At 38.5% G+C, this 13486-nt stretch overlaps 1 protein-coding gene and 1 long non-coding RNA gene across 11 annotated transcripts in view; one reads left to right on the forward strand and one right to left on the reverse strand.

Moving 5' to 3' along the window:
• The window catches only part of LOC131192362 (uncharacterized), a 46455-nt gene that overhangs the window by 14964 nt on the left and 18005 nt on the right, over positions 1–13486 (forward strand). The gene's annotated exons all lie outside the window — the stretch shown is intronic.
• CCDC171 (coiled-coil domain containing 171) overlaps positions 4905–13486 on the reverse strand; it is a 220734-nt gene continuing 212152 nt past the window's right edge. For 4 of the 10 annotated variants that reach the window (XM_058171423.1, XM_058171422.1, XM_058171424.1 and 1 more), the window contains one exon: positions 4908–9551. In XM_058171423.1, the coding sequence (XP_058027406.1) occupies positions 9342–9551 (210 nt within the window). In that variant the 3' untranslated portion in view covers positions 4908–9341. Of the gene's footprint in view, positions 9552–13486 lie in introns of all 10 variants that reach the window. The other 6 variants (XM_058171431.1, XM_058171429.1, XM_058171425.1 and 3 more) reach the window with 6 other exon arrangements.

Here is a 13486-nt window from a genome sequence, read left to right on the forward strand (position 1 = left end):
TTTTAAAACAGTTAAAAAACTTGGGTATCACTTGAATGTATCTACTGTTTTGTACTCTCTGCAGTTTTACCTAACACACATTTTTGTAAGCACAATTTCCTAAAGGTTATCTGCATGTTTCTTTTACTTATATAAACCTAGGCCTGGGCCACCTCCATTCCACTATATGCAAGATTGGATCAACATTGCAAAATTAGGCGGGTGCCAACTAAAATATGAATGGGACAAATTTCTTTCCATATCTAGAAATGGGCCGTGGTGGCTCAGAGGCTAGGACGTTGAGCTTGTCGATCGAAAGGTCGGCAGCTCAGCGGTTCGAATCCCTAGTGCTGCCGTGTAATGGGGTGAGCTCCCGTTACTTGTCCCAGCTTCTGCCAACCTAGCAGTTTCGAAAGCACATAAAAATGCAAATAGAAAAAACAGGGGAAGGTAACAGTGTTCCGTGCGCCTTTGGTGTTGAGTCATGCCGGCCACATGACCACGGAGACGTCTTTGGACAGCGCTGGCTCTTCGGCTTTGAAACAGAGATGAGCACCGCCCCCTAGAGTCGGCAACGACTAGCACATATGTGCGAGGGGAACCTTTACCTTTACCTTTACCTGCATGTTTCTTTTACTTATATAAACATTTTTACCCTGGGCCACCTCCATTCCACTATATGCAAGATTGGATCAACATTGCAAAATTAGGCTGGTGCCAACTAAAATATGAATGGGACAAATTTCTTTCCATATCTAGAAATTCATCATTTCATTAGGATGAGAAATTAAGAATTCATGTACTGTACACTGCAGCTAACAGGAACAATTTGTCCCATAAACATTGCCATTATTCAGAAGACATATTGAACTAAACAAAGGGGGAACAAACTGAACAAAGTTGGAGATCGAGGAGAGATAAAAAGGATTATCTCACAATTGCTAAAAAAAAGTGCCTCTCCAACAGGTCTAGAACTTGATCAGGGCTACTTTTATGTTTTCAAATGAAAAGAGCTATATAATTTTAATCCAGAAAACTCTTGGGTGCCAGTGCTGAATTTCAATACATCATAGCAAGGGAGTTTGCAAAGAGTGATGCGGTGGCCTAGAGGTAGAGCTCTTGCCTCACAATCAGAAGGCCGTGAGTTCGATCCTAGGTAGAGGCAGATTTCTCTCTCTGGGCACAATGAGAATGTATCTGCTGAACAAAATTCTGCATTTGCGATAGGAAGGGCATCCGGCCAGTAAACACTATGCTAGCTCCATTCAGTTGCTCAGACTCCACCCTGCAAGGGATTATGGGGTTCTTAAAAGAAGATGATGAAAGCAAAGGAGTTTGCAACACACATACTACACACAAATCTGCAAGGCAGAACCAGATCTACTAATGATTTACTTTCCCACATTTGGGGAAACTACAAGTGTCAGTACAACCAGAATAAAATGAATGAACTTTGTGCTGTGAAAGCCATTTCCTGATCATCGTATCACTTCTGCCATGATAGCATGTTGGGTTATCTCTTTTAGGAAACCGTGCAATACAATTTTATTTCCTATTTTTGGAATTGTTTTGCTTTGCCTGAGGGGTCGTGGTGGCCCAGTGGGTGAGATGCTGGGTTTGTTGACCTGAAGGTCAGCAGTTTCGAGACCCAAGTACCGCATGATGGGGTGAGTTCCTATTCTTGTCCAATCCCTGCCAACCTAGCAGTATGAAAACATGCAAATGCAAGTAGATAAATAGGTATCACTTCGGTGGGAAGATAACCTTGTTCCGGGCACTTCAGCATATAGACATCACGGAATGTGTCTTTGGACAATGTTGGCTCCTTTGGCTAAGAAATGGAGATAAGCAGCACTTCCTAGAGTTGGACAAGGCTGGGCAGGGGAAACCTTTGCCTTTTGCTTAACCTTAGACTTTTATAACATAGGTGATTAAGAATGACATTTCTGATTCGGCTATCTAAACCAGCTCTCTTCAGACTGAATGCCCCACTCCCACAAATGCACTCCCAGCACCTGAATCCACATTAATAGCCATGCTGGCTAGAAAAGATGGTCATGCAGAAATCCACACATCGGGAGGCACTAGATTAGAAGAGGCTGATACAAAATCATTTTCTTCTTGAAATAGTAGATAAATCTCGATGGAGGATGGGGGGAGAGAAACAGAAGAGTTATTTTTTTTAAAAAAAATCCTTGCATGTTGTTTTCTACCTTTTAAGGCAGTTCTCACAATTCTGAACACAATTCTGGAAATCCAATAGTTAGCGTGAAGACTGGAATCAAAGGCTGCTTTGTCACTGTGTTAAGATAAAGAGCTGCCACTTCCTGATTTTTTCACTTCTCTTAGTGCTGATTGCTGTCACTTCTCCATGCAGAAAATCCATACAGAAACAGAGGTCAAATGCCTTTTCTTTCTCTTCTTTTTCCCCCCAGACTATCTGAAAGCAGATAGTCTCTGTGATCAGGTTTCAGGAATCTCCCAGTTTTAAAAAAACCCCAAAACTGTAGTGGATTATTACTTGAGGAATGTGAAGGAACTCTTCACATAATCACATTTATCATTTTAAATAGCTTGGAAATCTGGAAAAAATGGTTTTACTACCAAACAGAAGCTTCATTACTACGTTGTCTAAAACATAAGACACTCATTCAAGCTACATTATCTTGGAATATTTGACTTAAGAGACTTTAATCTAGGGGTGAAATACTCCCGGTTCGGACCGGATCGCCCGATCCGGTAGCAATGGCGGCGGGTGGTTCAGAGAATGGGTAGCAAAAATCCCTCCCGCCCTATGCCCAGCTGAGCCGCGTCATTGTCATAGGTTGTGTTTTTTTTTACTTTTAAAAGCATTTTTTCTTCGGGTGAAAAAATGCTTTTAAAAGTTAAAAAAAAGCCTCTGATGATCGCGTGGCTCAGCTGGGATCATCAGAGGCTTTTAAAAGCATTTTTTCTACAACCTCTCCAGCTGAAGAAGTTGTAAAAAAATGCTTTTAAAAAGCTCCTCTGGCGATCCCAGCTGAGTTGCCTGATTGTCAGAGGCTTTTCTTTTCTTTTAAAGGCAAACAAAATGCTTTTAAAAGAAAAGAAAAGCCTCTGACGATCAGGCAACTCAGCTGGGATCGTCAGAGGAGCCTTTTAAAAGCATTTTTTTACAACCTCTTTGGCCAAAGAGGTTGTAGAAAAAATACTTTTAAAAGAAAAAAAAGTTGGCCACACCCACTGTCACATTACCCTCACCCCCAAGCCACGCCCACAGAACTGGTAGTAACAAATTTTACATTTTACCACTGCTTTAATCTTTATATTATTTTAGTATACCATCATTAACATGAAAAATATGTTGCCTGAAAAGATAGCTATTGTATTTTGTTTTATCACTCTTTTTAAAAATTCTCATTTGAATTTGTTACCAACTATGTGACCTTGCAATAAAGCTGTAGCTTGGTTGATGAGAGCCCTATCATCAAATGAAGAATTACAGAATGACTGCGTTCTCACATCAGAGTCAGCTCTTCTTTGATTATTGTTTATTAAGCCACAAATGGCTGGATTTCCATTACCTGATATATTATAAATTTGGTTTTATAAACCACCGTGGCTAGTTTCAAGGAAAAAAACCAAACAAACCATGTTTTGTCTATACTGATGTGTAAATTCATATTTATATAGAAATTTTGTTATCTATCATTTCAGCTTATCATTTTATCTGAATTCAGAGACAATAATTGCATTCCTGCTTAGGGATATTACCAATTCTGTTCTTAATATGGCATTTATATTTGTTCCAGCCTTTTATTGCTTGCAGTCATCAAATCCGCAACGGAGTATTTGAGACCTATTTAAGAAAAAAGTTGTTCAATGTGATTCTATGAAAGCTAACTCAAAAGTAAATTCCATTGACTTCAATGAGGCTTACCTACTCTTGGTAAAATGATTAGAAGATGCTCTGTTTTCCAGTTGTGTGTTCCTGATTTAAATAGAGGTGATGCAAGATTTTGCAATCCACCTTGCTTGTTGTCAGATCATCTCACAATGATTTCTACAATTTATCATAATCAAATATAAATTGCTTTTAAAACCTGACAGGGAGAAGTTATTTCCTGTAAGAAAAGAGCTTTTTAAAAATTGCAGACATAACCTAACAGGTATCACAAAAACTAAAGGTTGCATTCAATTATCTATGTAGAAAATGTGTACAAGCAATCACAAATTGAATGCTCTTCTAATACTTTAATTGCCTAATCCTATGCTTGCCTACTGAGAACTCATTAGAAGTGGGTTGAGTGGAAGCTTATATCAGCTAGGAGCATACTGTATAAATATGGAGCCTAATAGCTTCTTTAGAACAGGGGTCTCCAAGCTTGGCAACTTTAAGACTTGTGGACTTCAACTCCCAGAATTCCTCAGCCAGCTTTGCTGGCTGAGGGATTCTGGGAGTTGAAGTCCACAAGTCTTAAAGTTGCTAAGCTTGGAGACCCCTGCTTTAGAAGTTTCTTTGGATGTACCCAAACTAATATGCCGATACAAATTTTGCATTCTTTCAAGGCTCCCTTTTTTCAGTACAATCCCTTTATTCAATACAAGAACCGCATTGTATATCAAAAATAAATGTATTTCCTTTAACAACAAACTGTACTTCTGAAAAGCATATGTGGAGCCCTAATAAACAGTGCAGATTAGAAAACAAGTATGCTAACAATATGGCAAAAACTCTGGAGCAGGGGTCTCCAACCTTGGTCCCTTTAAGACTTGTGGACTTCAACTCCCAGAGTTCCTCAGCCAGCTTTTCTGGCTGAGGGACTCTGGGAGTTAAAGTCCACAAGTTTACCAAGGTTGGTCCACAAGGGACCAAGGTTGGAGACCCCTGCTCTGGAGAGTTTTGAAACTAAGCCTGGAAGCAGAAATATATTCTTAGACTAAAAATTACTTTATTTCAAGCCTACTTTTGTGCTACATCCAACCAACTGCATTGCTAAGATGGATAGAGGGATAATATGGTCAAATCTACTTCCTTAAAATGCTCTTCCATTCTGCTTTCTTTCTTTCATCAGCCCCCAAATTTACAATTCACATGGTATTTATACTCTGTCACATTGGAACATACAATAATAATGGTTTCTTTATTGTGTGCATTCAGTAGAAAGCTCCTCGAAATGCAAAGCCTCTTAGGTTAAAATCTTATGTAGCCCAAACCTAAAAATTAAATAAATGGGTGGAGAAGTTATTGTCAACTAAATTCTAGAAAATATAACCTTATTACAATGATGCCATTTGGGTCATGTCAGTTGATGTAAAATAGATCCATGATATTAACAGATTTTATGGAAACAGTGGCTGAGAAGGCTTCACAAACATCTTCTGTTTCATGTTTTCTAGTAAGCAGATAAACTGGATATAGAATGAGCATAAGACATTGGATATGGTTCTTATCCAATTTCAATAATTATTCAAACTTAACTGGGCTAGCTTGGGTGGAGCACGTTAAGTGCCAGTTCGAAAAACGAATCAATGGCATGTGGGATTTCAATTCTAATTTCTATTGAGAAATTCTAGCAAATCTTTTTCTGTATAAGAATTTGCCCAATCCTATGAAAAGTCTTTTCATGCAATCTTTCATTATATATAAGTTATAGCCTGCATGTAAAAAAAAATACATGTTAAACTTCTTGAAGGGATACAGTACAGCAGGGGTAGTCAACCTTTTTATACCTACCGCCCACTTTTGTATCTCTGTTAGTAGTAAAATTTTCTAACCGCCCACCAGTTCCACAATAATGCACTGTGTATCGTCTGCGCATGCCTCTCGCGCATCATGGATTAGGTTTGGGGGGGCGCCAGCTACCAGCTCTGCTTCTCTGTTACAGCTGGGTGGTGTGGGGGGAGATGTGCAAGCTATTCTGGGACGAGGCTCTTTTGTTTGCGGTCACACTATAACGCCATTTAGTTTCACTTACATAACGTGAACTAAACTTATGGTGGGTGATACAAATAGTATATTTTCAGAAATTTAAACTGTCGCGGGGAATTTTATGAAAACCTAATGAAAATATTTTTAAATAATGCTATGAAATTTTTTTTAAAAGTCAATTAAATTAAAAAAAACGAAAGTGCTTCAGTATCGGACAAAACCCCTACCGCCCACCATAAAAGCTGGAACGCCCACTAGTGGGCGATAGGGACCAGGTTGACTACCACTGCAGTACAGTTTTATATATCTTTACTGGTATGATCAAGTAAGTACAAGTAGTCCTCCACTTATGACTACAATTGAGCCCAACATTTCTGTTGCGATGTGAGACATCTATTAAGTGAATTTGCCCCGTTTTATGACCTTTCTTGCCACAGTTGTTAAGAACTAAATATTTACATACATATGTATATATACAATATATTCATCAAGGCATGGAGAGAGTATGCGTGTGAGGGAATGGACAACATAAGTGTCACGCTGTAGGCTCTGCCACTTTTGCACACGCCCCTGACATCATAGTGGCAAAGCTGTAGGGCTTGTGTCATGCTGTTGTGACACTTGTGTTGCTATTTTGACCAAACTGTCAAGATTCTGTGGACCTGATGCCTTTACCTGGTTGAATATTTCTGTGTGTACTAAAATTTAGTGGTGAATTCATTTAATAATTTTACGTGTGTTTTCTAATCACAGGGTTGATAAGTTCTGAGTATCATCAATGACCGTATAAACAACTAAGCATGTCATGGATTAAAAAAAATTTGATGATAGAATCATGATTTCATTACATTAGGTGCAGTTATAATAATTAGATTTCTAAATGTGGAGCTAATAAAGCTTGACATCTACACACACACACACACCCTCCTGAATATTGATCAGAATGCTGAGATCAGAAAAAAGGAAAAATATTGGGAGAGAGAATTTTATATATGAATTCATGAGTATAGATGTATTTTGTATAAATAGCAAATATAAGCAGAACTGTGCAAATCCTAATTTGGTACAAAGCATTGCTGTGAGCAGCAGGGAATAAAGCAATGGGAACAAATTTTACTCGAGTATATATTGTTTCCGTGGGAAATGCTGCAATAAAAAGATTTAAGATTGCTGCTCTCGTATCTGTTCTGTGATGTAGCTGTAACTACTTCCAAAGTATATTAGCTGTGATCACCTTGCTTTGTAAACTCTCTGTTTAAAAATATTAAGACTTGTTGCTTGTAAAAGGTATATCTATCTATATACTCCTTATGAATTTCCAGTGCTCTGTAAAAAAGGCAAATAAGATCTGTTCCAATTCTCCAAAAACCAATAATGTTTAAATTATTATGTTTATTTTAATCTCAAACTGTGTCTTATTATACAGCTGATAAGCAAATCTTATCAACTTCCATCTTATACCTCTTTTTTTTTTTAAAAAGGCTAAGTATGTACTGTAATTAAAACAATGAAAAACAGCACAAAACAAAGCATGCTAAAATTCCATATGGAAAAGATAAGCAATCTCTGATTGGAATAACGCATGTTACTTTTTCCGGTTTTTCTCTTGGTAGAAATAGTCGGGGGGTGGGGGATATTGCCTTAAATAGACCAAAGATAACATGCTATGAAGAGAGACCTTTTAAAGAAAATTATTTGCTCATTTTTTAAATGAATACAGTTGCAACTGCAGGTATGAAAACCCTCTTGAAATCTTAAAATAAGAAATACTTGAAAAATTTCAAAGTTCTGCCGAGTGGCTTTGGAATTACCAGTCAGGAATTTACATGATTTTACTGATAATGGTAGGTGTATAACATATGCAAATTTATTGTCTTCTGGGATGATAGGACAAAGACAAATGTTAGCAGTCAGGTTTACGGAATCAAACCCTACTCTTATCAAAGCATGAGAAATTACAAATTCCACCAAGCACAATGTTATTTTTCTAATGTATCTCTGATCTATAATGAGAAGCAATCTAACGTATAGATTTTGCATTCAATAACCCTGTCAAAAACTACATCACACATCAAATGTTAATGGCGCTGGGGAGTTGGGGTGATTAATACCATAACAAATGGTATATATTACAAAATTTCTTTTGTTCTTTCCTCACAATGATGCATACAGCCAGAATTTAACCTTTAAGGGTTAAAGAGTTTAATCAATGTCAATGTCTGATCTTCTGAAGGCAATAAAGAACAGACTGTCTAGCGATACCCAACAGAATATCACTTTGTCAAGCCACAAAGCGCCCAAAAGCTTGTCAAGTAAGTTACCAGAAACCTCTTTGTGGTTAGAACTCAGCTCCTTCCTGCTTGACCTATTATTTGATATTTGACCACTTGGTTGCAAGACACTTGCTCTTTCCAGCTGAAATGTCACTGGGGCATCTTGTCAGCTCCCCGACATCTTGGCCTGACATACAATTTTACTTTTGTGTGCTACAAGGCAGAAAATGCAGGGCAATGGCCTTGTTTTAAATTCTGTCAGCATCAAAGATGGGCGTCACTCTTGGGTCCTACCAACAACAACAACAACAAAGAAAGGAGCTTATTTTGAAGGTCAGAGCAGCCATTACTTTAAAGTCTTGAAACTCGGACTAAATTTATTACCTGTGATGCTGGCTTGAGAACTGCCCTTATGAAAGCACACATCCTCTCCAAATCTCCCTACACACCATTGTTTCTACTTCCTGATCAAATGCCGACTTGATAAAAAAAGGGGCCGTTAGGGACCGGAGTCTGCACTTAACTTGTTCAAATGGGCAAGTGGTATCATGTAGCTTTACAAGGCGCAACCTGACCTTCTCACATTGACCAGGAGTGACATAATTGTGCAGGAGGAGAAGCAGTCACATCATTTCTGTTTTGCACAACCTGCTTAAAGTTTGCAACTAAATGCTTGTCTTCAGTTGAGCTGACAAGAGAGAAGAGAGGGCTCAGTGAACCATGGCAGGGCTGCCATGAAATGACAGGAATCATTGGCATACATTTCAAATAGCTCTCTCAATCCTATTAAAGTATTGCAGCCCTGTTTTAAAATAGACAAGTATGAAACAACTTTGATAGATAGAGAATAAAATGGCTTATTGATTTTTTTTTTAAAAGTCTGAGGAAAATTACCCCAAATGTGTCATTCTTTAACATTTAAAAATATATTACATAAAAATGAGCTACCACGGTAAATAAAAGTTTTGGTTTTTTTTAAAAAAAATGACCCTTCTACTATGCTAGGCATGGGATGTGCGGCATGTATGAACGTGGCCCCCTCCTTCCTCCCGCGAAGAATGTAAAATTAACGCCACAGAAATGCATAGAGAGCAAACTTCAATTCAAAGGCTAAAAACATCCTAATAAAATCGGACTTTAATTAATTCTCTTCCAGCTGCTTACAAAATGACTAGATTCTAGCATCCATTTGGCATTGCTCTTTTGGCAGGCATGACATGTAGGTTTGAAGGAAAGGATGATGAAATTGGAGGTCTATTGTGTGCCAAGGTAAAAGGCAGATCATAATCTGATTCGGACTTCAGTGGCAAAAACCCTGGAAGACAGCCTTGATCTAGCTGGGGTAAAGAGCTCGACACAGTAAGGATGCTTGAAGCGTTTCGTGAATCCTGGGGGGAAAAAAATAAGACAACAAAAACATTTTCCATTAATTAGTTCATAAAAACAGTAGATATTATCTCTAGAATGTAATCCTTGTTTAGCAATTACCTCATTTAGCAATTGTTTGTAATTATGATGGTGATGAAAAGTAACTTTCCAATCAATCTTCACATTTACAACCCTCTTGAATTTGTAAAGCAAAGGAAAAGTGAAATATGATGGTAAGGCTGGACTGTGGTTTCATTTAGTGACCAAATAGCTGGTCCCAATTGTGGTCGCTAAATAAGGACTACAGGAAATATGCGTAACTTTAACCCACTGATTTCAAAGGGATGAAAGTATACTGTTTATATCTATTGACTGTGCCCATTAATAACAACTTCTAAAAGTTCAGTTGGTTCTTTGGCTTATACGATGCTTTGATGACATATGTTCTTTTTAAATATTTGAATATAGTTACAAAGTCTGCTGTCATGTACTGCTTTATCTGCACATCTGATTACCTGGATTTCTTAAATTTAAAGTAAGTCTTACAAACAACAAATAAAAACAGAAGTATTTAGTAAACCCTTTTTGAGAAAAGGTATCAGAAATGGCTGTGAGTTTTATATATTTACCAGTTTTACCCTTCGTCTGGAGTATTTTAGAAGTTATCAGTAACCATCTTTTGCTTTCTACAAGGACAGTCCTGTGTACTGATAATCCAAGAGTCCATGCGTGGTAAAAGAAATTACTTGCAAACTGAATCTAAAATAGACCAGCCACAATGCACCGTTATCGAAATGCCATGGCTTACATTTGGTGGGCTAAATAAATAAATAAAGTTGTTAGATATAAGGCAGTATTTGGAATTCTGCTACTGTGAATTCTGGGGGCTTTTTAAAGAGCTTTTTTTCTTCCCATTTCTATTACTGTTACTGGGAAGAGGCGAAAATCAATGGCTTTATCTATCACATAGTTCAGCAATTTTCTTTGATGTTGGCTCTTTGATTTCCCGGTATTACACAAGGTTATCTTGGAGCTGGGTGAAAAGCTGGACCTTTAAGACCCACCCATATGGCAGCAGTTTCAAAAGGTTACCCCCAGGAGATATTTTAAAAGTAGTCATACTTTCAGTTCTGCAATGATTTTTTTAAAAAAGAAAAATTTGTAGACAAAATAGAAACACGCAGTCTTCAGGACAGCTGGATTTTAGTCTAACAGTGCCTAGCTGTGTTACTCTCATCAAAATCAGGTATTTGCACATTTGTCCCAAAGGTGCTTTTTCAGGAGGCAACTGGACTTTCCTGCTTTTTTCTTTGAAGACGTTTCGCTTCTCATCCAAGAAGCTTCTTCAGCTCCTTTGGGACAACCATGACCTGAATGACTGAGAATCTCCACAGACTATTTGCACACGTATTATTTAAACCAGCAAGTTATATACACTTATCTGAATGGTTAAGCACAATATTAGAAAAATAATTAAAAAAAAGATTGGGATGTCTTCGTTTACTTCGAGCAAAGGATGAGCTTCTGTACAAATGTGTGCTCTATTTTAAATGATGTTGCAGAAGGACGATGAAGCTAAATGTCTTGCTTAAGTAAATGACATCAATAAATAGCAGGAGCTAAAGGTCAGCTAAATGTGCATGTTTGCTGGCACTATTGTCTCTTCAAATCAACCTGCTTATCCTCCGGGTTAAAGGACATTTGGGGGCTCATATTTTTTTACTCCTCAAAAACCAGCCTGTTTTTGTTTTTTTTAAGAAACAAAAAGGGAAGACAAGGAGGGAGTACAACAACAACAACAACAACAACAATAACAAACAACCTCAAAAGTCCAAAGAAGGGGAGAGGTTAAAAAAAAATATATCAGGTTTCCTTGGGGAGCCACGCTCAACAAAAGTATGAAACGTAATGATTGGCAGCTAGTCAATAGAAATAGAAAAGGCTTCAACATTTAGTAGAGGGGATAGGGATGAGGGGAGAGGTAGCTAAGAGTCCATTCTATGATCATGTTGCTTGTCCTAAGTTGCTCAGGTAGAATTAAAAACAAACAATGGGATGGAGATCAGGGCTACTGTGGCCTTGGCCATTATCAGCCCTCACCTTCCATAATAAAGCAACGTGGACTGGTGGAAGGTGTAATAAAATTGTTGCCTATATTGGAATAACTCAGGAAATCCATCTTTGGATTTAAGTGGATGGTGGTTGTTTTTTTCAGTATCCCTACTTTCCTTTGCTTTTTAATGCACTTAGATTAGTTGTAGAGAAGCATCTAAGACAATCCAAAGGGTTAATATGCTGGGAGGGTAAACAACTTTTACAGAGACAATTGCTTTTACTGATAAATAGTCTCCAAGGATAATAGTAGAGCAAATGCTGTAGACCAGTCCCTTTAACAAAAAAGAAGAAGAAGAAGAAGCCAAATTTATGTTGATTGCCTTATAAACATAAATGAACTTCTAAAGTTCTTAAAAACATTGCACAAAAGGAGCACAGAGGGCAGATTTTTTAAATGTTGTAAGCCACCTGGAGTCATCAGTGTATGAGCTGGACAGCCACATACACTTCTTTAATAAAATAAACAAACAAAAACTTGTTTTTAACAGATTCTTAGAAACTTCTTTGCATTTGCTGCCTACACTCCCCAGCCATCGTATCGTAAGGCCATTTTAGGAGTTGATCACAAGACATCCGGAAGAACCAGATTAAGGATGCAGGCACCTTATCTTGAATATTCCTTTGTTTTGCTTTTGTTCAGGTTGGGCACTGTGGCAGCATATCGTTCTCGGTCAGCATCTGTTCAAGATCTAGGCATTTTGTTGTTTCACGGAGTACTAATACTAACCGAGTTCATCGTAGTGTAGCTCTAAAAGTTACAACCGGAATGCCGATGACAGGATGTTGTCTTCCTCTACTTTTAAGGGTTGGTTTGTATTGCTTGGGTTCAGCTAGCTAGCCCTAAACTTCCTTCTATTGCAGGGGTTTCCAACCATGGCAACTTTAAGCCTGGCGGACTTCAACTCCCAGGATCCCCCAGCCAGCAAAGCTGGCTGGGGAATTCTGGGAGTTGAAGTCCGCCAGGCTTAAAGTTGCCATGGTTGGAGACCCCTGTTCTAGTGGACATCCTTTATCACATCTTTCTGTTAATTTACTTGCAGTGTTTGTTGCTCCCTTCATTTCAATTGCTGGGGCTGGCAGGTGAGTATATTAATGAACAGATTGTGTGGCCAACTTGTGGAACCTCAGGTGAGGGATTGACTTGTGAACGATCTGAAGAGGCAAAGGTTTTGCTGCCCAGATTGTAATCAGGACCTTTAATCGCCAGGCTCCAGAACCCTTTACAGAGATGTGCCCTTCCGGTGATCTAATTTTTGACAGAGCCTTGGAGCCCGATGTAGATTCTCGCTTTGGAAGGAAGAAGGAAGGGGGAGCGTGGAGCGAGAATGAAAGATGATATTTACATTCACTTTGCCAAACATTAGCATCTTTTTGTCCAATCATTTGAATTCAGAAGGGTTAGGAAAAAACAGCTTAGAGAACAAGGGTTGACACATCCAGTGTGAAATCTTAAGGTGCTGGAATGCAATGAGGGAGAAAGTGAGACCGAACCACATTTCAACTCCCTAACTGGGCTGCAGCATGCGTGAACTTTGTGACAGGTCTCTGTCTCTCAGTCACAGATGAATAGCTCTTGCTGACACTCAGCTGTCAGATAGCATCCCCTTACTATGCCCCTAACATGCTCTACAGCTTCACCCAATTAACTTGCTTTCACTTGACATTGCAGCAAAGAGCTTCATAATAGGTGGTCAAGGTGCAACGGTGCCTGCTTGCCCTCTCCCTGTTCATAAACGGCAGGATGTTTAACTATCTTCCTTTTTTTTTTTTAACCAGTTTGCTCAGAAGCAACATGACAGTGATGCGTCGACTAAAATGGGCAAGCAAAGCAGGGTAGCTT

The sequence above is a fragment of the Ahaetulla prasina genome, chromosome 2, assembly GCF_028640845.1.
Source record: "Ahaetulla prasina isolate Xishuangbanna chromosome 2, ASM2864084v1, whole genome shotgun sequence".
Taxonomy (NCBI): Eukaryota; Metazoa; Chordata; class Lepidosauria; order Squamata; family Colubridae; genus Ahaetulla; species Ahaetulla prasina.